The following is a 24,889-nucleotide window of genomic DNA, read 5'->3' as shown; positions in this document are numbered from 1 at the left end:
GAAGGGGGACCCCTTCCAGGGCCCAAGAATGGGCTCTTGTCTAACACTTGGAAATGAATTGTCTGAGGAGACACATGTGGTGACAAAGTAGAAGACTTTATTGGCAAGGCGCACCCAGGCAGAGAGCAGCAGGGTAAGGGAACCCAGGAGAAGTGCTCTACCACATGGCTCGAAGTCTCACGTTTTATGGTGATGGGGTTAGTTTCCGAGTTGTCTCTGGCCAGTCATCTTGCTTGGCCTGTATTTGATCTGACTCAGGGTCCTTCCTGGTGGTTTGAATCTCTCAGTCAAGAGGGACTTTAGCGCAAAGGATCATCGGAGGTTGGTAGGACATATGATGGACTGGCATCTCCTCCCTCCTTTTGGCTCCTCCGGAATTCTCCTGGTTAGTTTTGCTGGCAGCGTTGTAGTCTTTATTGGAATTTCCTGTTGTGAGACCATGCATGCAAGTGGTTATCATCCTGCCTGGCCAAGGTGGGCAGTTTCCATCAACAGTGGTGGCCGTGGTGGAAGGGGGTCCAGGGAGGAAATCAGACAGAAGGGGGTCACCTGTGGCCACCCCAGTCAGTCTGCCCCCAAGAGGCTATAAACTCTCCTTGCATTCCACAAGTTGCTTGAGCACCTATGTAAGCCAGGCCCATGTTGAGTGTTGAGGAGTCAGCAGTGACCAAGATGGACAGAGACGTCTTCCCTCGTGGTGTGGTAGGGACAGTGGATATAACTTAATATGAATTATATATAAATAGAAGATCAGTGCTTTGGTCTGAAAGTTTGTGTCCCCCCTCCCAAATTCATATTTTGAAATCCAACTTCCTTATGTGAAGTTATTAGGAGGTGGGGCCTTTGGGAATTGATTGGGGTTAGATGAGGATTTGAGGGTACAGCCCCCATAATTAGATTAATGCCCTTATGAAGAGAAAGAGAAACAAGGTATTTCTTTCTGTGTGCAATGCACCAAGGAAAGGCCATGTGAGGACATAACCAGGAACAGGGACTTCACCAAGACCCCTGCAGTGCTGGCACCCTGATCTTGGACTTCCACCATCCAGAACTATGTGAAATAAACGGCTGGGAATTCCCTGGTGGTCCAGTGGATATGAATCTGCCTGCCAATGCAGGGGACAGGGGTTCTATCACTGGCTCAGGGAGAGCCCACATGCCATGGAGCAACTAAGCCCGTGGGCCACAACTACTGAGAGCCTGCATGCTGCAACTACTGAAGCCCGTTAAGCCCTCGGGCCTAGAGTCTGTGCTCTGCAACAAGAGAAGCTACTGCACTGAGAAGCAGCAATGAAGACCCAGTGCAACCATTAATAAATAAATGTCTAAACATTTTTTAAAAAGAAAGAAATGTCTGTTACATAATCCGCCCAGGCTGCCCTATTTATTATAGCAGCCCCAGCTTACTCAGACAATCAGTTTATGATAACTGCTCTGGAAAAAAAAAAAAAAAAATATATATATATATATATATATGTAGCAGGGAAGGGAGAAGGGTCCCAAGGGCAGGGATGGGGTGGAATTTTGAAGATGGTCACACTGCAGTTATGAGATATGAATAAAATCCTGAAGGAGGCTGAGAGAGCCATGCAGACATCTCAGGGAACAGAGGTGTAGGCAGAGGCAACAGCAGGTGCAAAGGTCCTGAGGTGGGATGGTACCTATTGAATTTGAGAAAGGAGGCAGGTCTTCACATCACACAGCCTTGTCCAGATCCTTCATCCAACTTCCTTCAGCTGGCTGGGGACACAGCCCTTGAGCTGGCCACTAGAGGCCACCCTCTCTGTGGTTTCCAGGGTCACTACACTCATTCTGCCTGTGAGGTCACGACTGGCTTTCGCTGAGCCCTAACTGTGCCTCAAATGCCACGCTAAGCGCTTTAGAGAGATGAACTCAGCTGTCTTCCAAACGTTCCTCTGAGTTAGATGCATTGAAAACATTTATTGCAGTTTTATTGAGTATAAGTGACACATAACAAACCACACACTTTTAACGTGCACAATCCGTTGAGCTGGAAGCAATCACCATAATCAAGATATTAATACTAAACAAATCCTAGTTCTTTTTTTTAATCCCTCCCTCCCACGTCTCCGCACCCAACCCCCAGGCAACCACTATAGATGAGGTTGCATTTTCTAGAGTTTAAATAGAACCATAGAGTACATACTTTTTAAATTTTTGGTCTGGCGTCTTTCCCTCAGTAAAATTAGGAAGATTCATTTGTGTTGTATTTTCGAGCGCCTTTTTGCTCCTGGGGAAACTGAAGCACGTAGAGATGTGGCTTGAAGGGGGATTTTGGTGAATTGGTGTCACGCACAGATTGGGGCCCCGGTGGAGGCGGGTCCTGGGTGCGCAGCTCTCGGAGGGGCGCTCTGATCCCTCGGGGGACGCGGGCAGGTGCAAACGGCATAAGGGGCCCCGCCTCGCGGGCAGGGGGTAGTCAGTCCCTCAGCGCCTGGAGGAGGCGGGGCCGGGGCCGGGCAGGGGCGGGGTCGAAACCGGGGGCGGGGCGGGACCAGGGCGGGGCATCCCGGCTCTGGGGCCTCCGATAAGTAGCTGCAGGGGCTCGGTCGCGCCTGGGCGCTGCGATAAGGCGGGCGGCGGTGAGGGTCGCGTGGCGCTGCCGGGAGGTTCCGCGTCAGGAGGCCCCAGCGCCGCCACCCGGGACCGGGGCCGGGGACCCAGGCTGGGGGCCGGGCCGGGGCGGGGCGTCCGGCCGTGTCACGCCCGCCTCCCTCCCGGGGCCAGGGCCGCTAAAATGGCGGCGGCGGCGGCGATAGCGTCCCGCACCGGGCCCGGGGGCCTGGTCGCCGCGCCGGGGCCCCACTAGCACTTTCCTGGGCGTCCGCGTCCCGGCCGCGTCCTGGCCTCTGGGGCGCTCGCACGCGGCCCCCGGGGCCCTCGGTCCGCCCTCCCGGCGCGCCCATGAACTCCGTGTCGCCGGCCGCCGCTCAGTACCGGAGCGGGAGTCCGGAGGACGCGCGCCGCCCGGAGGGCCGCAGGCCGCGGGGACCCCGAACCCCGGACCCCCACGGCCTGGGGCCCTCCGGAGCTAGCGGCCCCGCTCTTGCATCGCCCGGGACCGGCCCCGGAGAGCCGGACGAAGTGGACAAGTTTAAGGCGAAGTTCCTGACCGCTTGGAACAACGTCAAGTACGGTGAGGAGGGGGCGGGGCCCGGGGCTTCGATTCTGACGTGAGAGCGAGCTGAAGTTCAGGCGGGCAGGGCTAGGAAGTCGGTGGGAGTCTAGGAGAGCCAGGACCCTGCCGTTGCCAAGTATTCCACCCTTTGTTCCCCTCCTGTGAGTCACCTGTGGGTCGTCTCCCGCCCTGCCCAGCCCAGGGCGGGCCGCTGGCTGGCAGGTCCAAAGGGGAATGTGTTTTCAAGTCTCAGTCGACTCCTCAGTGTGACCTAGGACAAGGGTTTTTTGTTTCCCTGTGCCTCCATTTTCCTCCTCTGTAAAATGGGTACAATAATCAGACCTGCTTTGATTCATCCTGAAATTAGTAGCAGACATGCGTGTGGCTTCCCAGGTGCCGCAGTTGGTAAAGAATCTGCCTGCCAGTGCAGGAGACTCAAGGGACATTGGTTCACTCCCTCGGTGGGGAAGATCCCCTGGAGGAGGAAACAGGCAATCCACTTCCATGTTCTTGCCTGGAGAATCCCATGGACAGAGGAGCCTGGCAGGTTACAGTCCATAACTGTGGTGGTAGAGTGTTGTCCATACCCTGTATACACAGCTGGGGTGGTATAGTGTTGTACATGACTGAGCATGCACAGGCAGCACATGTGGCTGTTACCAGGGGCCCCGCCTCCATCTGAGAGGAATGTAGCACGGATGCCCCAAGAGCCTACCCTGACATAAGAACTAGGAGAGTCCCCGTGTCACACGTGGGGGCACATAAGCGCTGTTGCTGTCCTGTTAGGGTGTGTGTCTGCCAAGCAAGTGCTTCATCTTGCTGGGGGCTGCCCTGTGTCTCCCCAGGTTGGGCAGTCAAAAGCCGGACCAGCTTTAGCAAGATCTCCAGTGTCCATCTCTGTGGCCGCCGCTACCGCTTCGAGGGCGAGGGTGAGCTGGTGGCCCCTGACTAGGGTTGGAGGAGGCCCCAAAGGGGTGTTTCTGGTGGTTAACAAGCCTGCTCTTGCAGGTGACATCCAGCGTTTCCAGCGGGACTTTGTATCTCGCCTATGGCTCACATACCGCCGGGACTTCCCACCCCTTGCGGGAGGCAGCCTGACCTCAGACTGTGGCTGGGGGTGCATGTTACGAAGTGGGCAGATGATGCTGGCTCAGGGCCTTCTGCTTCATTTCCTGCCCAGAGGTGAGCGGTGGTGGAGGGGGAAGGGCACAGTAGGAGTAGAGCGCCAACCCCAGGTCAGCAGTGTTAACAATGGTTTGTAAACCAAGAATTTCAAGGCCTGTTAGAATTGTGTGTAAAGTTAAATTTGGGGGTGGAGTGAGAGTTGTTTATAAAATAAGTTTAAGGGGGCTTCTCTGGTGGCTTAGACGACGGTAAAGAATCCACCTGCAAAGTGGGAGATGTGGGTTTGGTCCCGGATTGGGAAGATCCCCTGGAGAAGGGACTGGCTATGCACTCTGGTATTCTTGCCTGGAGAATTCTGTGGACAGAGGAGCCCAGCAGGCCCCAGTCCATGGGGTCGTGAACAGCTGGAGATGACTGAGCGACTTTCACTCACTCCTGGTGGCCCAGGGGTTAAGACTCTGTGCTTCCATTGCAGGGAGCTAGGTTCAATCCCTGGTCAGGGAACTAAGCTCCCGCATGGCATCAGTGCAGCCAAAATGTAAAAAATAATAGTTAAGTTTAAGGAATGTGAAGAGTGTAGTTAAACACGAAGGTTTCTAATGGAGCATCAGTGTTGTGTGTGAATCATGGGAACTGCCCCACCCCCCATGCCATCGCCATTTGACTATTTGCTGCATCCCTACCAGACTGGACGTGGTGCCAGGGCGCAGGCCTGGGCCCCTCCGAGCCGCCGGGGTTGGGCTCTCCCAGCCGACGCCGGGGGCCTGCGCGGTGGCTGCCTCCGCGCTGGGCCCAGGCCCCTGAGCTGGAGCAGGAGCGCCGGCACCGGCAGATCGTGTCCTGGTTCGCTGACCACCCCCGGGCCCCCTTTGGCCTACACCGGCTGGTGGAGCTGGGGCAGGGCTCAGGCAAGAAGGCAGGCGACTGGTATGGGCCGTCTCTGGTGGCACACATACTCAGGTGAGGGCCGCGGCAGGGGGCACGGGAGCCCCTGGGTGCCCCCCGGGGAACTCAGGCCTTTCCTCCCATCCCCAGGAAAGCGGTGGAGAGCTGCTCAGAGGTCACCCGCCTGGTGGTGTACGTCTCTCAGGACTGCACAGGTAAGGGACTGGGGGCTGAGGTCACGGGGTTCTTACCCTGAGCCAGTCACTGCCTCACCCGCCTATTAGGACCCACTTTCTTCAGAGGCTGAAACAAGTTCTGCAGCAGAGGGGCCCTTGGAAAGGACTGGAGGCCCACACCGGGCAGCGGGGGCGCTGCTCAGCATCCCTTCATTCTCTCTGGAATCAGGAGAGGAGGCTTTAGGGGCTTCTCTGAGTAATAGAATAAAGGACAGAAGGAATTCCTCTCTCAGGTCCAACTCACTCTTTTTTTAAAAAGAATGACTATTTTTGGCTGCAGTGGTTCATTGTTGCTGTGGGTGGGCTTTTTTCTAGCTGTGGTGAGCAGGGGCTACTCTCTCTTACTCTCTAGTGGTGCATGGGCTTCCCATTGCTGTGGCTTCTCTTGTTGCAGAGCACAGGCTGCAGGCACTCAAGATTACGTAGTTGTGGCGCATGGGCTTAGTTCCCTCGGTATGTGGAATCTGCCCAGGCCAGGGACCAAACCTATGTCTGCATTGGCAGGCAGATTCTTACACAGGACTGCCAGGAAGTCCCCAACTCACTTTTACTTTGTAAACAGTGCTAACGCATACGAAAGTCAGGTCTCCTCTGCCTCACAAGGTTTTCATGAGGATTAAGTGAGTCAGTGATAAACGTAACTCTTAGGGGCTTCCCTGGTGGCTCAGTGTGCTAAAGAACCCGCCTGCCAATGCAGGAGAGATGGGTTTGATCCCTGATCCAGGAAGATCCCACATGCCACAGAGCAACTAAGCTCATGCGCCACAACTACTGAGCCTGTGCTCCAGAACCAGAACTATCGAGCCTAGGGGTCACAGCTACTGAAGCCCTCACTCTGGAGCCCGTGCTCCACAACAAGAGAAGCTGCTGGCGATGAGAAACCTGTGCACACAACTAGAGAGTAGCCCCTGCTCTTTGCAGGCAGAGAAAAGCCAGAGCAGCAATGAAGACCCAGCACAACCAAAAATAAATAAAATTTTTAAATTTAAAAAAAAGGAACTTTTAGAACAGAGCTTCTCATATAGTAAGTATTCACTGAATATTAGCTCTCATTGAGTGAAAGTTGCTCAGTTGTGTTTGACTCTTTGACTGATTCTCTACACCAGAATACTGGAGTTGGTACCCTTTCCCTTCTCCAGGGGATCTTCCCAACCCAGGGATCGAATCCAGGTCTCCTGCTTTGCAGGCGGATTCTTTACCAGCTGAGCCACAAGGGAGGCCTGAGAATACTGGGGTGGATAGCCTATCCCATCTCCAGCGGATCTTCCCAACTCAGGAATCGAACTGGGTTCTCCTGCATTGCAGGCGGATTCTTTACCAACTGAGCTATCAGGGAAACCCCCCTCATTGTTATGCCCTCCCAATCAGTTTATAAAGGGAGCTTTTGTGGATTGATATCAAGGAATCTACAGATCCTATACATTTTAATGAAAAAATATAGATGTTTGGGGCAAGGTGTAATTTTTCACAGAGAGCCTGTTTGTTAGCCTGTTAGGGCTGGTATAACGAAAAGACCATAGGCCAGGGAATTCCCTGGTGGTCCGGTGGTTAGGTGCTTTCACTGCTGGGACCTGGTTTTGGTCCCTGGTTAGGGAACTGTGATGCCACAAGCTACACAGCATAGCCAACAAAACAAAAAAAGCACCCACAGGCTGGGTGGCTTGTAAACAAGGTCTTTATCTTTTATAATTCTGGAGGCTGGGAAGTCCAGGATCAAGGCACTGGCTGTTTGGGGGTCTGTTGGGGGCCTACTTCCTGGTTTGTTTCTCTGTATCTTCAGGCAGCAAAATGGGCAAGCATGCTCTCTGGGGTCCCTTTTACCGGGGCAGTGATGTCACTCATGACCTCATCACCTCCCACTTCCTCATTCCATCACTTCCGGGGGGTGGGGGGTGGGGGTTAGAATTTCAACATATGAAATGGGGGATGGGGGCGGGGGAGGGTGCTTCCCAGGTGGTGCTAGTGGTAAAGAACCTGCCTGCCAATGCAGGAGATGTTTAAGAGACGCGGGTTCCATCCCTGGGTGAGGAAGATCCCCTGGAGGAGGGCATGGCAACCCACTCCAGTATTCTTGCCTGGAGAACCCCCTGGACAGAGAAGCCTAGCAGGCTACTGTCCATGGGTTTGGACATAGGTGGACATGACTGAGACATTCAGACCATTGCAGCTCTTGTCTCCAGGAAAGATTGAATGTATTTTTCTGGGAGTCAGGAGGGGGTTACGTAGCCACGAGGGAGATGACAGGAAAGCAGAGACCAGCGGATGAAACTTGAGGGACACACAGGGACATCCAGCTGACTGACGAACTGCTTGGTGCTCCCATTTCCATCTCGGCAAACCCAGGTGCCGAGGAGGGGAAGACTGGTCAGGCCCGGGCTTGGGCAGGCACTCTGGGCTGTGGGGAAAGCTCTTCACCTCCCTCTTGGCTTTACACTCCTTGTCATAATCTCAGGACCTCAGTTGCCCTCTGAGGCAACTGAAATGGAGGTGTCCATACCTGCCTGGCGTGCCTGGGATTGTCTGAGGGAGTTTGGGGTGGAGGGTGGGGAATGCTGGAAAGCGTTTCTGCCAGCAACAGGAGTGTCATCCAGGGAGGTTGCTCAGGTGAGGTTGGGCCCCAAGGATGGAGGTTCATACAATGAGACTTGGAAGGCGGGCGAGAACGTGACCTGCTGCCCTGTCCTTGCAGTATACAAAGCGGACGTGGCACGCCTGGTGGCCCGGCCAGACCCCACGGCTGAATGGAAGTCCGTGGTCATCCTGGTACCAGTGCGGCTTGGTGGAGAAACTCTCAACCCCGTGTACGTGCCCTGCGTGAAGGTAGGTTCTGCCAGGCTCCCCCGTGCCTCCCCGCACAGCCCCCCTCACTGGAGCCCTGCAGACATTTTCAGCTTGGGTTAGGGGTTTATGCTTCCTTTGTCTCTTCGTTGGATTATCCAGTAGTTATGAAGCAGCTGTTTTGTGCCAAAAGCCCTTTCAGCTGCTGAGGACTCAAAGGTGAACAGGCAGCAGTTCATGCCCTCTGGGAACTGACATTCTAGTGGGGGAGTGACAGGCAGTAGGTGTGGGACCCGGTTGACAGCTGTGGCATTGCAACTCGCACGCTAAAGGAACCAAAACTAACATGGTGAAGGGCAGGTGGGGGTGGCTGCCCAGCCTCGGAAAGCCCCTCTCTGGCCAGAAGCAGATGAGAAGCCAGGGGAGTAGGTGTCCAGGCAGAAGGAACAGCTAGGCTGCAAAGACCGCAGTGTGTTTACACTCAGAACAAAGGCCAGCGATCTCCCCACAGCCCACAAGGCCCTCTACCATCTGCCCACACTCTCCACCTCACTTCACTCTGCCCCAGCCACACAGGCCTCTTTTCTGTTCTCAGAAAACACCTGCCTCAGGGCCTTTGCACTTTCCATTCCTATCACTTGGCGTGCTCTTTCCCAAAACGATTTCTGAATTCCCTTAACTGTTTGCTGAAACATCATCTCTCACTGAGGTCTTTCCTGACTCCCCCTGCTTAACACTGCAAAGCCTTCCCTCTTTTTATTCTCCAGAGAGCTGCCACCTTCTGACACATGACAGATCTTACTCCTCTTGTTCTTCCTTCTCCCACACTAGCACATAAGCTCCATGGGGACAGGGTTTTGTCTGTCTTGGTCACTGCCACCCCCCAGGGCCCCGGCTTGGGTTTGCACACATTGGGCCTTTGTCTTTTTTTTAATGATTTTATTTATCTGTTTTTGGCTGTGCTGGGTCTTTGTTGCTGAACAGGTTTTTCTCTAGTTGTGGCGAGCCAGGGCTACTCTTTGTTGGGGTGTGCAGGTTTGTTATTGCAATGGCTTCTTGTTGGGGAGCACAGGCTCTAGGGCACGGGCTTCAGCAGTTGCAGCTCCCAGGCTCTAGAACACAGGCTCAGTAGTTGTGGCGTATGGGCTTAGTTGCTCTGTGGCATGGGGGGGGTCTTCCCCGAGGAGGGATCCAGCCCATGTCTCCTGCATTGGTGAGCGGGCTCTTTACCACTGAGCCACCAGTAAAGAAGCTCTGGGGTTTTGCGAGGCATTTGGGTGCCTGACAGCACCTGCTCTGGGCCCTCACTCCACCCCCTTTCCTTCCCGCAGGAGCTCCTTCGTTCAGAGCTGTGCCTGGGCATTATGGGCGGCAAGCCCCGCCACTCGCTGTACTTCATCGGCTACCAGGGTAGGCCCACACCATGCTGCTCCGTGGCATCCCCCCACCCCCCTTTCCACCGCCACCCCCACCTCACATGTCCTCCCCACAGATGACTTCCTGCTCTACCTGGACCCGCACTACTGCCAGCCCACCGTGGATGTCAGCCAGGCCGACTTCCCCCTGGAGGTGAGCGAGCTGGGATCCCCAGGGTGGGGTTGGAGGCGTGTGGAGGGAACCCGCTAAGCCTCCCTCGTCTATCCACCCCAGTCCTTCCACTGCACCTCACCCCGCAAGATGGCCTTTGCCAAGATGGACCCAAGCTGTACCGTGGGTTTCTATGCTGGAGACAGAAAGGAGTTTGAGACGCTCTGCTCAGAGCTGACCAGGGTGAGCCGGGTGTGCTGGGGGCCGGGGGGGCAAGGGCAGGTCTACAGCAGAAGAGGAACAGAGGCCATGAGGCCAGCAGACCTGGCCATGTTGTCAGGATTATTATCCTGCAGGAGCCCTACAGTGTTTTTCAGCTTGGGTTAGGTCTGATTAGCAAAAAGCGTCATGAAATGAAAAATTTAAGGGAACAGCTGCTCCCCAGAGGCTGAAGTGGCAGGACCTGCCTTGTCCTTTGGTTCTGTTGTTCTATCGGGGATTTACCCTTAGGGTAGCAAGAAATGACCACCAGCTTCTCTGGGTGTGTGCATGTCCTCAGTCATGTCTGACTCTTTGCAACCCCATGGACTGTAGCCTGCCAGGCTCCTCTGTGTATGGGATTTCCCAGGCAAGAATACTGGAGAGGATTGCAATTTCCTTCTCCAGGGGATCTTCCCAACCCAGGGAACCTGGGATTCTTTATTGCTGAGCCACCAGGGGAGCTGCCCCCCACTATCTAGTTCAGTGGAAAGAGCCCCATGTTCTTAGCAGAGAGAAAATCCCAGGGCTGTGGTTCATTGGTTGCACAAGGTCACATGCTCATTACTGAGCCAATCACTGTAGCCAGAGCACAGACGGTGCTGATTGGCTGCTCTGCGTCACTGTGCTGGAGGGGTGGAAGTTGAGTTCAGGAAGCACCTGGTTAAGTATGGCTGTTAATTGTATCTACTTGGATAATTACCATGGCTTCGGGACTGAGCTGCTCGCTCTCCTCCCAACAGGTCCTCAGCTCCTCCTCAGCCACAGAACGATACCCCATGTTCACCCTGGTCGAGGGCCACGCTCAGGACCACAGCCTGGATGACCTCTGCTCCCCGCCCTCCCAGCAAACACTGCGGCTCCCTCGCAGTGGCCGGCTCCTCAAGGCTAAACGCCCAAGCTCTGAGGACTTTGTGTTTTTATAAAGGGAGGGAATAAGGGAGAAGACACAACCCTATTTATTTTTTAATTTATGTCATGTTAGGTGTGGGAGCTTGAACTCCCCCCTGACAAGTGCAGCTGAGAGAGACCAGTCCAGGAAGCCTCCGGGCTGGGGCCGTTCAGCCAGGAACAGAGCCCGCACACCTGCCTCCCACCAGCTGGGCCCTCTTCATGGGGCAGGGAGGGAGGCCCCCGGGCACCCACTCAGGGCCTGACTCCGTACTGTAGTTTGCACTGGACCGTCCATGCCCCTCACTGGTCACAAAGCCCCTATCCTGCCAAGAGCTGGTGGGAGCGAGGAGGGGCCGTGGCTGCTGGGGGCTAATAAAGCCGTTTGACTTGACTGTGGCTATTGCTGGGCCCAGCATATGAGGGTGGCTTGCGGGGAGGTTTCCTGAGTCATCTGGGGAAGCTTGTTGAGTAGGCCTCAGCTTCCACATCTCTAAGATGGGAAGACTCCCTAGCCTACAGGTAGATGCGAGGGTCCATACAGTTGATAAGAAGGGAAGGGGCCCCTGCAGGCTCCCTTGAGCTCAGTGGCTGCTCTTGGGCCCCTGCTGCTTCCTCCGTTGTCGGCCCAGCTGCCGGAAGTGCAGCCGTTTGGGGTTGAGGCCAAAGGCCTGCAGTCTCTGGCGGCTGAACTCACGTCCCCCAAGTGTCACTGTGGGGCCCAGGAGACGGGCCTTCTTGCCCCTCTTCCGCCTCTGGGGGGCCAGCTTCTCCGTGGGTGTCACAGGATCTGCCTCTTCCTCTGCTGGGGTGCTCTCAGGCTGGGACCGCTTGCCACAGGCCCCATCAGGTGCTACCAGCTGTCCTGATGAGCCAGCTCTGTCTCTCTGTGGCTTCCCTGTGGCTTCCGTGGGCATCTCTGCCCTGGAGGAGGAAAAGTCATGAATCAGCCCAGGCCGGTCACAATTTTTATAGGCCGGTTTTTATAGATGAGAAAAGGGGCAGCTCAGAGAAGTGGCCAGAACAATTTGGGGGCCTGCCTGCACTCAAACATGGGTCTGATACCACACTGGGATTTTTCTACTCTGAAGCTGGAGTGGGTAGATAGATGCTCTTGATCACTTAGCCTGTGCCTACACTAAGCTCTTCACACAAACTAACTCATTTTAGCTTTATGTCAGCTCTGTGAGCACTCCTGATTTATAAATCAGGAAATAACAGGCATAGTAACAGTAACAAGAGCTAATAGCTATCCAGCATTTATTGTTTTAAGCACTTTACATGAATCGATTTATGTAATCTTCAAAAAAAGAAAAACCCAGCAAGAAGTGAGCCATCTGTATCTCCATTTTGCAAATGAGGAAACAGGCCCAGAGAGGGAAAATGACTTGCCCAACATCATACAGCTATGGCCCAGCCAAGACCTGATGCCCAGGTATTGGAAAGGAAACCCTACCCCCAGGGTCATGTGACAAACAGCTGACAAAGCATGACTCAAACCCTGGGCCTGACAGGGCTCCGAAGCCCACCTCTCCACCAGCCATACTCACTCCTCTGGGCAGAGTGACTTGAAGATCTGCTGTTTTTTCCATACGTTCCGGGCCTTCTGGCTGTACACCCTCTTGTCCTGCAGTTCTTCCTGCTCCGACCTGCCGGCCCCCAGCGGACATGTCTGTTGCTGGGTGGTCTCAATGGGGCCCATGCTTGCCTGCCAGCCTGCTTGCCCCTCCTCCCGGGGCACCCAGCCCAGCCCCACCCCATCACCTGTACATGCAGGTCTTCTTCAGGGAGCACCACCGATTCAGCTCCTTGTCATCGGCAGCGAGGATCTGCAAGGGAAGGGAGGGTGGGGTCCTGCTAGTGAGCCCCAGGGGGCCCTGACTCAGCCTTAGTCAGCTCATGGGTCAAGGCAAGGTAATGCTAGTTCCACCGGGCAGCAGTGTCCCGATGGTGAGGAAGAACTGATTTCTGCAGAGGCCAATGGAGGTTTTTTTGTTGGGGGCATCAGATGGGGAAACAGGCCCAGAGAAGGGGATCCTTACCCCAAGTCACATGGCCAGGAAATGGCTAATGTCAGATTACAATCTGGGCCCTGACCGGTATATTGTGGTCCCAGCAGACTCAAACCAGGGGAGGGGTCTCCGTGCCAATGACCAGCTTTGCTAATACAGATGAGACCCAGGTTCCCAACCTTAAGACCTTAAGTCTCCTCACTTATGAGTTGGGCAACCCTCTCAGAACCTACTGGAAGGTTATCAGGATGAGGAAGTGAATACAGATGGTATAAGCTCAATCATCATTGGCTATTTTTACTGCCAAGCATCCACAGCCATCATGGCTAGGGCACAGTGACATTCAAAGCACATTTGTTTCACATCCACAGTCATAAGGTGGGGCTGTTATAAGGCCCATTTTACAGATGGGGAAACCAAGTTACAGAGCCTTAAGTCATACGTCCAAGGTTATACAGCTGGTGAGTAGCCCAGTCAAGATTTCAACTGGTGCCAAGTCTTAATGGCCACGCTGCTGCCAATATACAGAATTAAAACTGATATTTACTGGGGCTTCCTGTGGACAGCACTGTTTGAGCCCCTGCCTCACAGAAACCTTTGTGGCAGGCGATATTACTAGTATTATCATTAGCACTGTTGGTCCTGGTGTTCTGGAGATAAAGAAATAAATAGGCTGTGTCACAGCATGCCCAGTTCTGGGCATCCCCGCTTGCTTCTGGGGTACCCCGGGGTCCCACCTCCTCAGTGCTTAGTCCAAAGTCGCAGGGCACCACCGTGCGGTACTTGAAGCGACACGGCAGGTCATCAATGATGTCCTCGTAGTCCAGCCGGTAATACTCATCCAGGTACTCCTCGAATGTCTTGTCCCCTAAGTGGGGACAGAGCCAGGCTGTCGGGGTGTGCTGGGCCCAGCGAGCCCCTGCCCACCCACTGGCACCCGCCTGGCCCTCACCAGGGTCAAACACAGGCTTCTCCTGTCCCACAGCCGTGGCGAAGGGCGACTTCCGCTTCTTCTTGCCCAACGAAGGGGCCTCTCGCTGCTTCTTCCGGGGCTGGCTGGGGTCATAGTCGGCGTCCATCTGCCAGGACACATAGGTCAGGCCTGCCAGGGGACCCTCTGAGGCGCCCCCCGCAGGTTCCCATGCCCAGGGCACCTACATTGAAGTCGGGGTCCTCGCAGTGTGGCTCCTGTTGGCTCCAAGCTCCACCTTGCTCCGGCCCAGCCCACGTGTCCCAGTTCCAGTCGTCTGGTTCAGGCCAGACAGGCAGGGGGTGAACAGGGGATCAGTAGGCCAAGCACCCCCACCCCCAGCCCGGTACCCCAAGTGACCTCACCTTCCAGCCCTTCTTCTTCCTCAAACTGCGGCTTCTCCTCCTCCATGGCGCCATAGTACTCGTCCCCGAAGCACTTCTACAGGGTCGGGGCCGGGAGGGTCAGCAGAGCCCATTCCCCACCAGACACTGGTGCTCCTGCACCTTCTGTGGCTCCCCAGCACCGCCCCCCAGGACCCAGCTCCTGATGTGGGGAGAACCCTGTGTGTCTAGGTCCCTGTACCCCCACTTCATGGCTCATCTTGCCCCATCGACCCTCCTGCTCTCTGCCCCCCTGTTCCACTGGCTAGGAAAGGCAAATATTGCTAACTGTGCCACTTATAAACACCTACTACATGCCCAACACTGGGCTGTGTCTCACTGCATTCTCACAAGCACCCCAGAAGACAGAAACTACTAACAAACACAGAACCTGAAGCTCAGGATTAAGAAGCTCCTAGAAAGTGAAGGTTTAACTTCAACTACACAGCACCTACCCACTCCACTTTTCACCTGGCCCATCTACTCATCCTTACTCTCCCTTCCATGAACCCCCAGGCTGAGTCTGGGTCCACTTTTTGGTGCCCGGGGTCCCCACTGCGGCTCCCATCCAGGCCTCACTGCCTGTTTCCATGGACTGAACCTGTGTTCCCCCTCCCAATACAACAATCAACACTAATGGCTCGATAAATGTGTTTAAAGAAAATATAGCAGCCCATGGTTCCTTGAGCATTTACCAAGCTAATTAGCATTTAGTATTTCTCACAGCCCTGAGGGAAATGCTGCAGTTTGGACCCACTTTACAGACAAGAAACACAGGATTAGAGAGGTCAGGTCACTTCTCTGAGCCAGAAAAGGACTGCTTGCTCCAGAGCCACACTCGGAGCACTCGGCTGCACAGCCAGGCTGGGGCTCTGGGGATGCACCTGCATGAGCTGGTCGTGCCGGGCAGGGTCGAAGTCACCCTCCAGGTCCTGCTCTTCAAAGCCCAGCGTCTCGTTGCCCGTGACTTGCCGCAGCCTCTCCAGCTTGGCCAGGATCTCCTTCCTCTTCAGGTTCTTCAGCTGCTTGAGTTCCTCCTGCTTCCTCGCTTTCTCCTGCAGGCGGCAGGTCAGAGGATGTCAGCAACACCCCCAACCCCTGCAGGCTGCACGTCCCCCCAAAGGCCACCCTGAGAGCCACTCACCCTCTTCTTCCGCTCCCGTGTCTCCTCCCTCTTCTCCTTCCTGCGCTCGTCCTTTCGGCGCACGGAGGAGGCGATGCTCCGAGGGTAGGTCTTGACCTGTGGGCACCAGAGATGATTCTGGGTTCCTTCCCTGGCCTGGGACCCTCTAGCCAGGTCCTCCCCAGCCCCCAGCCCCCAGCCCCCGGCCCGGCTACCCACCGAGGCAGAGTCTGGCTCCTCAAAGCGGAAGTTGTATTTGAGCTCAAAGTCCTCCTGCTTCTTCAGAAACAGTTCGCCCTCGTCTGAGGAATCGTCCACAGCCAGCTGGACCGGGGGACCAGGGACCCTGAGGGATGAGATGGGGTGGGGCTGGGGGGTCAGCAGAGCTCCTGCACGCCTATGTACCAGCGTGTTCACACATTTAATCCTCACAAGAACGCTCTGCTAGGGAGCCACTGTTACCCCATTTTACTGATGTGGAAACCGAGGCATGAAAGTCCAAGAGCAGGGCCCCCTGGCTTCAGAGCCCACACTCTGGGTCTCCCTCAAGAAAGGCCAATTCTGGGGACTTCCCTGGTGGTCCAGTGGTTAAGGCCTGCTCTTCCAGTGCAAGGGGGCACAGGTTCAACCCCTGGTCAGGAAACTAAGATCCTGCATACCGTGTGGTGCAGCCCCCAAAAAAGGGCTAACTCAGCTGTTGGTGTTCAGTCGCTAAGCTGTGTCTGATTCTTTGCGACCTCATGGTCACAAAGCCAGGCTCCTCTGTCCTCCACTGTCTCCTGGAGTTTGCTCAAATTTATGTCCATTGAGTTAGTGATGTCATTCAACCATCTCTTCCTCTGTCGTCCCCTTCTCCTCCTGCCTTCAATCTTTCCAACCATCAGGGTCTTTTCCAATGAGTTGGCTCTTCACATCAGGTGGGCAAAGTATTGGAGTTTCACCTTCAGCATCAGTCCTTCCAGTGAATATTCAGGGTTGATTTCCTTTAGGATTGACTGCTTTGATCTCCTTGCTGTCCAAGAGACTCTCAAGAGTCTTCTCCAGCACCCTAGGCGATCTTCCCGACCCAAGGAAATGTGTCCTGCACTGGCAGGCGGATTCTTTACCACTGAGCCACCAGGGAAGTCCCTAATTCTGTTACTGCTGCTGCTGCTGCTAAGTCGCTTCAGTCGTGTCCGACTCTGTGCAACCCCACAGACGGCAGCCCACAAGGCTCCCGTCCCTGGGATTCTCCAGGCAAGAACACTGGAGTGGGTGCCGTTTCCTCCTCCAGATTCTGTCACCGTCTGTGTGATAAAGTGAACACCCAGCGCCTTTTCCTTTCTGGCCAGTGCTGCCTCCAGGCCCCTGGGGGACAGAGGCCCTCACCTTTCCTCCTCTTCGTCTTCCTCCTCCTCGTCTTCCTCCTCCCCTTCTTCCTCATAGCGTTTATTGAGGATGTAATCTCGCAGGAAGCGCTCCCCCTCGTCCAGCTCTGGGTTGTTCCAGAATTCCCTGAGGTGAGTCTAGGGGTGAAGGGTGTGTGATAAGACCCAGGTGAAGGACTCAGGGTCAGCGAAGCAGGAGGGTGGGGCCGTGGATTGTGGGCAGCCAGTGGATGTAAGTGACTGCAGCTTCACGTCCAGTCTATGAAGTAAGTGCCATAATCCCCATGTTATAGAAGCTGAGGCCCAGAGATGCAGGGCCCCCATCCTCAAAGGATGTGCTCCTGGGGACTCCTCTGGGGGTCCAGTGGTCAAGACTCCACGCTTCCACTGTAGGGGGCACGGGTTCGATCCCTGGTTGGGGAACTTAAGATCCCAAAGGCCGCACGGTGCAAGGGAAAAAAAAGGAACAGACGAAGTGCTCCTGGCTGGCCACTCAAGGGTGAGTTTCCAGGAAAAGGCTGGATGGAGGCAGACCGGGAAGTTTAGGGGGTCAGTAGCCACGGATGGGAACTCACTCACCAGTTCTTTCAGGGTGTCGGGGTTCTGAATCTCCTTCTGCCCCTTCAGCCACTCAATGTAGTCAGCATCCTCCTGGGCCTGAGGGATGGCCAGCGATGAGGATCTGCCGGACACTCCTGGCGCCCCCTCTCCGCCACCACCCCCCGTCCCACTGGGACCCGGCACCTACCTTCTCCTCTTTGCTTTTAGCACGTTTCTGCAGCAACCCGGAGCCACCTTCCTCAGCGCTGTCTTCATCCTCACTGTCCTCCACAAACGCCCGGAAGCTGCCCAAGCAAGAAAACAAGCCTCAGGATGGGTGCACTGGCCCTGCCCACTGATCCAAAGATGAGCCCTATCTACTAATAAGCCCTGAGCTCCTCCTGACCAGCCCAGAGCAGTGCTGTGACATACAGCCCATGATCAACCCCATTTCACAGATACAGAAACTGAGGCCCAGAGAACAGAAAATGACAGGCCCAAGGGCACACAAGTGCCCATTAAGTGGGCACATTAAGTGACAGAGCTGTATTTGAACCTGGGCCTGCCAACCTCAGAGCCTCAACTCTCTTCCACTTGGCAGCTCAGCCGGCTCCAGGGCTCACCTTTCCTTCAGCTGTTTCTGTTCTTCCACGTAACTCTTCGACGAGCTCTGCTGCAGAGAGAGTGACAGGGGCCTCAGACCCTGCCATGGGCCCCTTAGCCCCCGAACCCTCCCACCCAGCCTCCATCCCACACACCTGGAGTCTCTGATTGGAGGTTTCCCCATCTGAATTCTCCTCATCGACATATTTGCTGGGCAAAGAAGGATGAAGGTTTCAGAACAGACTTCCCCGGGCCTGTCTGTCACTGTGGGGTAGGGGGCTCTTAAGAGCAACAGCTGGGGCCTCCCTGGTGGCTCAGTGGTAAAGAATCTGCCTTCCAATGCAGGAGGAGACACAGGTTCAATCCCTGATCCAGGAAGATCCCACATGCCTTGGAGCAACTGAGCCCTTACGCCACAATTATTGAGCACATGCTCTAGAGCCTGGGAACCACTACTGAGCCCACATGTTGAAACTATTGAAGCCCAGATGCCCTAGAACCCGTGCTCCACAACAAGAGAAGCCTCAGCAATAAGCCCACACACCACAACTAGAGCGTGGCCCCTGCTTGCCGCAACTAAAGCAAAGCCCCTGCAGCAATGAAGACCCAGCACAGCCAAAAACTAATAAATAAATAAAAATGATTAAAAGAGACAAAAATTCAAAAACAGAGCACCAACTGGGGGGTGGGGACAGTGGGATGCAGGCAGGTCATCAAGCCTCCTGCTCTCTGAGGTTCCCCCAACTCTGGTGGGTCATTGGCTTCTTCCCACCCCCACCCCTAAGTCCCCCATGTGTCCACCTGCCCTGGGAAGGTGGAAGCAGAGGAGTTAGGCTGTCTCCTCACCCTCCTTTCTCCAGGATAACCTTCCTCTCGTAGTCCTTCAGGTACATGGGTTGCACCTTCTTTCGCTTCTCAGCTGCTGGCTCCTCTTCACTGTCTGAGGACGATGCTACAGGGCCACCAAAAGACGTCTGTCATCACCCACACCCACAACCCCCTTCCTCCCCCAGGCAGAGAATAACTGCTGGACCAGAATCAGATGGAGGTTTCAAATCCCCGCGCCACCAGTTCCCAGCTATCAAATAGGCATCACACTTGCTACTACCTGGTAATAGCTGGTGGTGATCACTCAGTGAGTAATTCACACTCAGAACAGTGCCAGACACACAGCCATTATTAGTGACAACAGTTGATAACCCTGGACACTCTTGGCTGATTAGTAATCAGTTTTTTTTCTTTTGGCTGTGCTGCGTGGCATATGGGATCTTAGTTGCCCCACCAGGGATGGAAGTGCAGAGTCTTAACCTCTGGACGACAAAGGAAGTCCCTCTGCTAATCAGTTCTGACTTGTAGATGAAAAAAAAGTGAAAGTGTTAGTTGCTCAGTTGTGTCCAACTCTCTGCACCCTATGGACTGTAGCTTGCCAGACTCCTCTGTCCATGGGATTTCCCAGGCAATAATACTGGAGTGGGTATCCATTCCCTTCTCCAGGGGATCTTCCTGACCCAAGGATTGAACCCAGGTCTTCTGCACTGCAGGCAGACTCTTGACTTTCTGAGCCACCATGGAAAGATTAAATAGCCACAACAGCTTCTAAAGCCATGAGGACCCAGGGTCCCATGAGAAGCAGCCCCAGACCTGTTCGCTGATAGAAGGTGGCATCTTTCTGATAAATGCGGGGGTCCTTCTTCTTCAACAAGGAGAGAGTCCTATAAAAGTCACGCTCTTGCTGGGGGTCAAATTCCTAGAGCAGAAAAAGGGGGTGGGGACAGATTTCAGAAGGGGGCTCTGATGGGGGCAGTAAGCAACAGGGGCAGGAGGGCTGAGAGGGTGTGGGAATTAGGGTGTAGGGAGGGGTACAGGTTAGAAGATGGCAGAATCCAGCTGGGTAGAGGCAGGTGGGGGGAGGGCTGGAGGGCTGGATCTGAGTGGAAGGGAGGGTCAAATGGGTGGGAGAGGGGACCCCGTGGGGGTGGACCACACATGAGTAGAGAATAGGAAGCAAAAAAAGGTAGCAGGCAAGGGGGTGGTGGTGCTTCCTGGAATCAATAAGGGATGGATGATACAGGGGCAGGTGGGCAGAGAAGGCATATGAAAAACAGAGAGGAAGGGCTGGATGGCTCAGTGAGTCTGGGAAGATCAGGGCTGGTGTGGGGAAAAGCTGGGTGCTCCACGGGGCAGAGGGATGCCCCATTTTGGGAACAGAGGCAGACAGGGAGAAATGGTTAGACTGTCAGGGATGAAGGCGCGATGGGGTTGGAGGTTAGCTGCCCCCTGTAAGTCCGGGCCAGGATGAGACAGGGCTCTTGGACATCTCCCGCAACTCCAAGACGGAGGCGAAGAAGCTCACCACGTGCTCGTCGCTGGAATCAGACTCGGAGCTGGAGTCGCTGCTGCTGTGCCGGTCCCCGTAGCGATCTTTCACTGTGGGACAAAGATGCGAGCCCCCCACCCAGGTGAGCCTGGGGGACCAGATCAAACCCCACCTGCGGACCGCCCGACACGCGCCGGCCCCCCACGCGCATGCGCCCCGCACTCACGCCGCTGCAGCTCCTCTCGCTCACGGTAGCGGCCGTACCTCGCCGCGAACGCCGCGTTCACCCGCAGGGGCGACGACCCGCGCGGCTCCGGCATGGCTGCTCTCCAACCTACTGCGCACGCGTCAGGAAAGCACGGCCTCCCTGGAGGTGGGGCTACGCACAGTTGACTTTAAATAGGGGCGGAGCCTCCTGGGCCGCACGTAACCTTGCCCCCAGCCCTTCCGGGATCCCTGGCCCTGAGACCGCTGTCCCCGCCCACAAGTCACGCCTCTGCGGGGAAGGCTGCAGCCACCGCCCATCCCACTCCCCCACCCTCTGGGCTCCAGGCACCCAGCTGACATCTGGGGGCCCTTTCTCCACTCGCGGTTTCCTGCCTCCCTTCCGTTCCGACAGCGTAAACCGCTGCCCCACCCAGCTCACTTACCCCTGGCGCCCTGGGAATTACCACTCTCTCCCCTCCTCCAAAGCATCCACGATCCTCGACCCCCAGGGCCCATCCCCACAAACATCCTGGATACGCGACTCTCCATCGCCCCCTCAAAAATGACAAGCCACCAGCGCTGTGGTCATGCACAAGTCTTAATTTAATGGGTAAAAACATTAAATTACACACACAACAATATTTTCCATAAAGCTTAATAAATAGACTTTTTTTTTTTAAACGCTGTACAAGGGACTGGAAATGAAGCTTTCAACAAAATATGAATGAACTCATACTACCCTTTTATCGATTTGGAACACTCCCCCCTCCCCCATGCCGGAAAGCAGTGTGCACACTTGAGGTCTTCTCTCCGTAAGCCGGCCAAGGTCGACAGGTTCCAAGAGCCTTGGAAGAGATGACCTCACTCTCTCACTCTCGAGGGCTGGGGTTTTAAACGCTCTGCCCTTGGGACTCAGTCTGTAGGCGTGGAGGAAACTGAACCGTTTAGGTGGCTGTTTGCCTGTAGGAGCCCTTCTCTGCCCAACACACCGAAAGGGGTGAGAAAAAAAAAAACGAGAAATGCACGTCAAACACACACACCCCAGAAATCAACACCAACAAGCCACAAACCGGTGCCCCTCGGCAGCGGGCAGGAGGAGCAAAGGGAGAAAGTGTTTCTTCCCTCTTCTGACACAGAACTCAGCTGGGTCCTGCTGCTGGAGTGGGTGGCCCCAGGTCACAGGGGTGCCACCGTGTGCCGCTGCAGTATGTCCATGAGCTCTTGGGCCCCTCTCCCCCGTGCCAGCTCTAGGGGTGTGAGCCCCGTGGCGTCCCTGTGATGGAGATCAGACTCGGTAGCCAGGAAGCTGACCACAGAAGTGTGGCCCTCTCTCACTGCCAGGTGGATGGGGAGCGCCCCGGTGCCATCGGGTGCGTTGACATCGGCGCCGTGCTCCACCAGCACTTTTAGAGTGTCGAGGAATCCAGTGCGGGCTGCATCGTGGGCCGGAGTGGTGCCCGAGGCATCCTGGACGTTGGGGCTGGCGCCTTGCTTCAGGAGTTCCAGGGCAATGGTGGGACTGCCAAACATCATGACCTGGTGGGGGGATGGGGGTAGAGAAGGGTCAGGGAGTCTCCAAAGGAGGGGGTCTGGGGAAAAGGGTGACTGGAGACAGGGGTCATTCGGGAGTTGAGAATGCCAGATACAAGGTTCTCAAGAGAAGGAAAAACTCCGGGGAACATAAACTTCCAGGCAGCTGTTGAGACCCCAGAGAACAAGATCTTCTGGGAATAAGGACCTTCAAAAAACGGGTCACCTCCCGCTAGGGTATAGCCCCCGTGGAAATTTTCAAGGAACCTAAGACCCTCCCTCAAGGAACCAGAGACACTTCTCCCCACAGATGGGAAATCATCAGGAAATATGAACCCCACCAGGAAACAGACCTCAGAGAACAGTCCCCTCCAGGAAATGGAGATGGCCAGGGAATTTAAAACTCCTCCAAGGAATTTCCCCCTCCCATATAGTAGGGATGCTTTCTGATGAAATGGGGTTCCCCTTTTGTAAATGTCCCCAAGGGAACAGGGACTCCCATGTAATCTGTGACTATTCCCTTACTGGTAATCCCCCTCACCAAATATGCCAGTATGAAAACCCCGCGGGAATAGAGATTCTCCCCCACAGGAAACTGGATACCTTTCAGAGAACCCCCAGAAAATGGGTACACCTTGGAAATAGGAATCCTTCCTTCCTACGGTCGGATCGTTCATAGATGCTCCAAGACATTGGAGCCGCCTTCATGAAACTCGGATCCAAAGAAGGTGAACCCTCACACACGGAATAAGAACTTCTCCAGGGAAACCGAATCCTTCGCAATCAGAGAACAAGGAATCCTCCAAAGATGGAAAGCTCTCCCCTCCCCCAATCTAACCCCATCCACCACCCACCTAAGAAAGGGGACATCAGGGAGCCAAGTCAGCCCAGAGATGCAGGAACAGACCTCAGTCGGCTACCAACGGGAACAAGGTGAGAAGAGAGAAGGGGTCTGCGAGTCGGCCCGGGCTCACCTGCAGCGCTGTCTTGCCAAAGCGGTTCAGAACGTCTGGGTGCACCAGCTCGCTGTGCAGAAGGCGGCGCACCTCCTGCACGTCTCCTCGGGCCGCCGCCCCGCTCAGCCGGTCGCCGGCGTGGACCTCTTCCAGCAGCATGTCGATACTGGCGGCCTGCGAAGCCCCCCGCCCCACCCCGCGGCGGTCAGTGCGGGGGAGCCCACAGGCGCTGGCCCGAACAGCCCTCCCGCAGCGTCCCCGGCCTGCAACGAGGCTCCGGGTCGGACTCTCCCGTCCGGGTCTCGGGCGCGACCCCCGCCCTCCCGGCCGGCTCCTCCCCCTGTCAGACGGTGGGTAGAGAGGGGCTGAGAGCCCGGGCCCAACCCTCCACTAGCCCGTAGGGCCCTGCCCGGCGCCCGCCCCTTGGGGGCTGGGTCTCCCCCCAACTCACCCTCCCTCCTCCTCGACGGGCGGGGTCTGTTCTGAGCCGGCTTCTCCGCCGCTGCGGAGCAGGCCTCTAGGGGGCGGAGCCAGAGCTCTCGCGGCCCCGCCCCCAAACGCCGCGGATTTGTTTTCTTATGAACTTGCTACGTTGTAGCCCAGCCGCGTTGCCCAGCTCCCGACCCTGTAGTGCTCCGCCCTCCTGGCCAGCGCAGCCAATGGCCACGCGTTGCCAGGGAGGCTTTGCGCGCCGGAGTGGGCGGGCCCGCTTCTGATTGGACAAACTACGGCGACCGGTGAACCGCGAACAATGGCGGGGTTTTCGGTTTTTCAAAAGCGACGGGCGGGCGGGAAAGAGGGCCGGTTTAACTGACCCAGGGGAGAAAGGTCAGGCGCAGGGTAGCGCGGGCTGCTCCGGGACCTCGGCACTTCCGAGAGGAAGGGAGGTAGGGCTGGGGCCGCCCAGTTTGGAGTTATGCGGTGCGATAATATTTGTTAGTTCTTACTGTGCAGAGTGCTTTATTTCATTCATTCACTGTGTGCCAGAGCCGTTCCTGGCGCTGGGGGGCCTGCATTCGAGCTACTAATTTTAGTGTTAAGCACCGTGAGGAAAATAAAGCAAGGAAATGGGGTGAGTGAGAAAGGAATCACGTTTGGCTCAGACTGCGCCAGCCCTGGCACAGCAAATGCAGGGGCGTGGAAGAAAGTTCATTCTCCATCTGCCACGTGGGTGAGCCTGGGAGGCGAGAGTGGTGTCGGAGGCTCTTAACAGAGGCCTTCAACAGCGGGGCCTTCACACATTTACTGACCCGCTACCGTGTACTAGGCACCCCAGTGGAAAGCAAGCCGGGTGCCTCCTGGCTGCTGGATGCTTACCTTTTAGAGCTGGAGACGACAATAAGTATTTTCCGAGTGCTATACACTGTGGAGCTGACAAAACGAGATAAATAATAGTGTCTTGGGAAAAGAAGGCTTTGAAATAGAGAGGTCGGGCATGGCCACCCTAAGAAGGTGACATTTGATTTGAGACCTGAAGGTGAGGGAAGGAGCCATGTGTCTCTCTGGGAAAACATACCAGATGGAGGGGCTACAGATTCGAAGGCCCTGAGCTGTAAGCATGTCTAGTAAGTCCAGGAAGAGACGTATAGAGAGGGAGAGAAGGGTGAGGAGGTGAGGGCTGAACAGGCTTGTGGGCTGTGGTGAGAACTTTTACTTTTTAAAAAGAATGGGGAATTTCCCTGGAGGTCCAGTGGCTAAGACTCCGCGCATCCGCTGCAGGGAGTCCAGGTTCAATCCCTGGTGGGGGAACTATGGTCCCGCATGCTGCCCAGAACGACAAAAATCAACGGGTGAAACCCTGGGAAGCTTCTGTATTGAGGAGCCACGATCTGGTTTAGGAGTTAATAGGCGCCCTCTGGTGGCTATGATGCGAACTGGCTGTCATGGGAGAGGGAAGCCCAGAGCAGCCTGGGAGACCAAGGTGGGAGCAATTGCGAGGGCCTAGCTGAGAGATGACCAGGGCTGAGAAATGGATATATGTTGCCCACTCTTATCCCAGCACTCCAGGACACCCCTGGCATCCCCAGCGCCCAGCCAAGAAG

General features: G+C 55.7%; 3 protein-coding genes and 1 long non-coding RNA gene across 7 annotated transcripts; 1 reads left to right on the top strand and 3 right to left on the bottom strand.

Moving 5' to 3' along the window:
• Nucleotides 1-77: 77 nt before the first annotated feature.
• On the bottom strand, nucleotides 78-2,479 carry LOC113895917. The gene is made up of 2 exons (XR_003511951.1): nucleotides 2,168-2,479; nucleotides 78-426 (listed from the first exon to the last, which is right to left on the bottom strand). It is a non-coding gene; the product is annotated as an uncharacterized LOC113895917 (long non-coding RNA).
• A 72-nt stretch (nucleotides 2,480-2,551) lies between these two features.
• On the top strand, nucleotides 2,552-11,233 carry ATG4D (autophagy related 4D cysteine peptidase). Its single transcript, XM_027547742.1, has 10 exons — nucleotides 2,552-3,157; nucleotides 3,985-4,068; nucleotides 4,148-4,321; nucleotides 4,951-5,224; nucleotides 5,300-5,364; nucleotides 8,075-8,205; nucleotides 9,495-9,573; nucleotides 9,656-9,732; nucleotides 9,814-9,933; nucleotides 10,692-11,233. Exons 1-10 carry the CDS (start codon nucleotides 2,926-2,928, stop codon nucleotides 10,872-10,874), a joined length of 1,419 nt encoding a protein of 472 aa, XP_027403543.1. The 5' UTR covers nucleotides 2,552-2,925; the 3' UTR covers nucleotides 10,875-11,233.
• On the bottom strand, nucleotides 10,902-20,505 carry KRI1 (KRI1 homolog). 3 transcript variants are annotated; one of them, XM_027547739.1, is made up of 19 exons: nucleotides 20,381-20,505; nucleotides 20,191-20,264; nucleotides 19,479-19,584; nucleotides 18,684-18,789; nucleotides 17,993-18,047; nucleotides 17,858-17,907; nucleotides 17,443-17,539; nucleotides 17,274-17,351; nucleotides 16,696-16,832; nucleotides 15,547-15,673; nucleotides 15,349-15,444; nucleotides 15,089-15,259; nucleotides 14,187-14,262; nucleotides 14,010-14,098; nucleotides 13,804-13,930; nucleotides 13,589-13,719; nucleotides 12,604-12,668; nucleotides 12,390-12,488; nucleotides 10,902-11,763 (listed from the first exon to the last, which is right to left on the bottom strand). In XM_027547739.1, the coding sequence occupies exons 1-19, from the start codon at nucleotides 20,472-20,474 to the stop codon at nucleotides 11,424-11,426; spliced, it is 2,118 nt and encodes a 705-aa protein (XP_027403540.1). In that variant the 5' UTR covers nucleotides 20,475-20,505; the 3' UTR covers nucleotides 10,902-11,423. The 3 variants fall into 3 exon arrangements, with proteins under 3 accessions (XP_027403540.1, XP_027403541.1, XP_027403542.1); XM_027547740.1 differs by having other exon boundaries at nucleotides 17,858-17,904; XM_027547741.1 differs by having other exon boundaries at nucleotides 20,419-20,483.
• Nucleotides 20,506-20,941: 436 nt separating this feature from the next.
• On the bottom strand, nucleotides 20,942-23,422 carry CDKN2D (cyclin dependent kinase inhibitor 2D). 2 transcript variants are annotated; one of them, XM_027547747.1, is made up of 3 exons: nucleotides 23,299-23,422; nucleotides 22,866-23,021; nucleotides 20,942-21,897 (listed from the first exon to the last, which is right to left on the bottom strand). In XM_027547747.1, the coding sequence occupies exons 2-3, from the start codon at nucleotides 23,004-23,006 to the stop codon at nucleotides 21,538-21,540; spliced, it is 501 nt and encodes a 166-aa protein (XP_027403548.1). In that variant the 5' UTR covers nucleotides 23,007-23,021; nucleotides 23,299-23,422; the 3' UTR covers nucleotides 20,942-21,537. The 2 variants fall into 2 exon arrangements, with proteins under 2 accessions (XP_027403548.1, XP_027403547.1); XM_027547746.1 differs by having other exon boundaries at nucleotides 22,866-23,326.
• Nucleotides 23,423-24,889: the final 1,467 nt, after the last annotated feature.

This window comes from Bos indicus x Bos taurus, chromosome 7 (genome assembly GCF_003369695.1).
Source record: "Bos indicus x Bos taurus breed Angus x Brahman F1 hybrid chromosome 7, Bos_hybrid_MaternalHap_v2.0, whole genome shotgun sequence".
Classification (NCBI taxonomy): Eukaryota; Metazoa; Chordata; class Mammalia; order Artiodactyla; family Bovidae; genus Bos; species Bos indicus x Bos taurus.
Note: the sequence above shows the minus strand (reverse complement) of the source record. Positions and strands in the feature narration are given on the sequence as shown.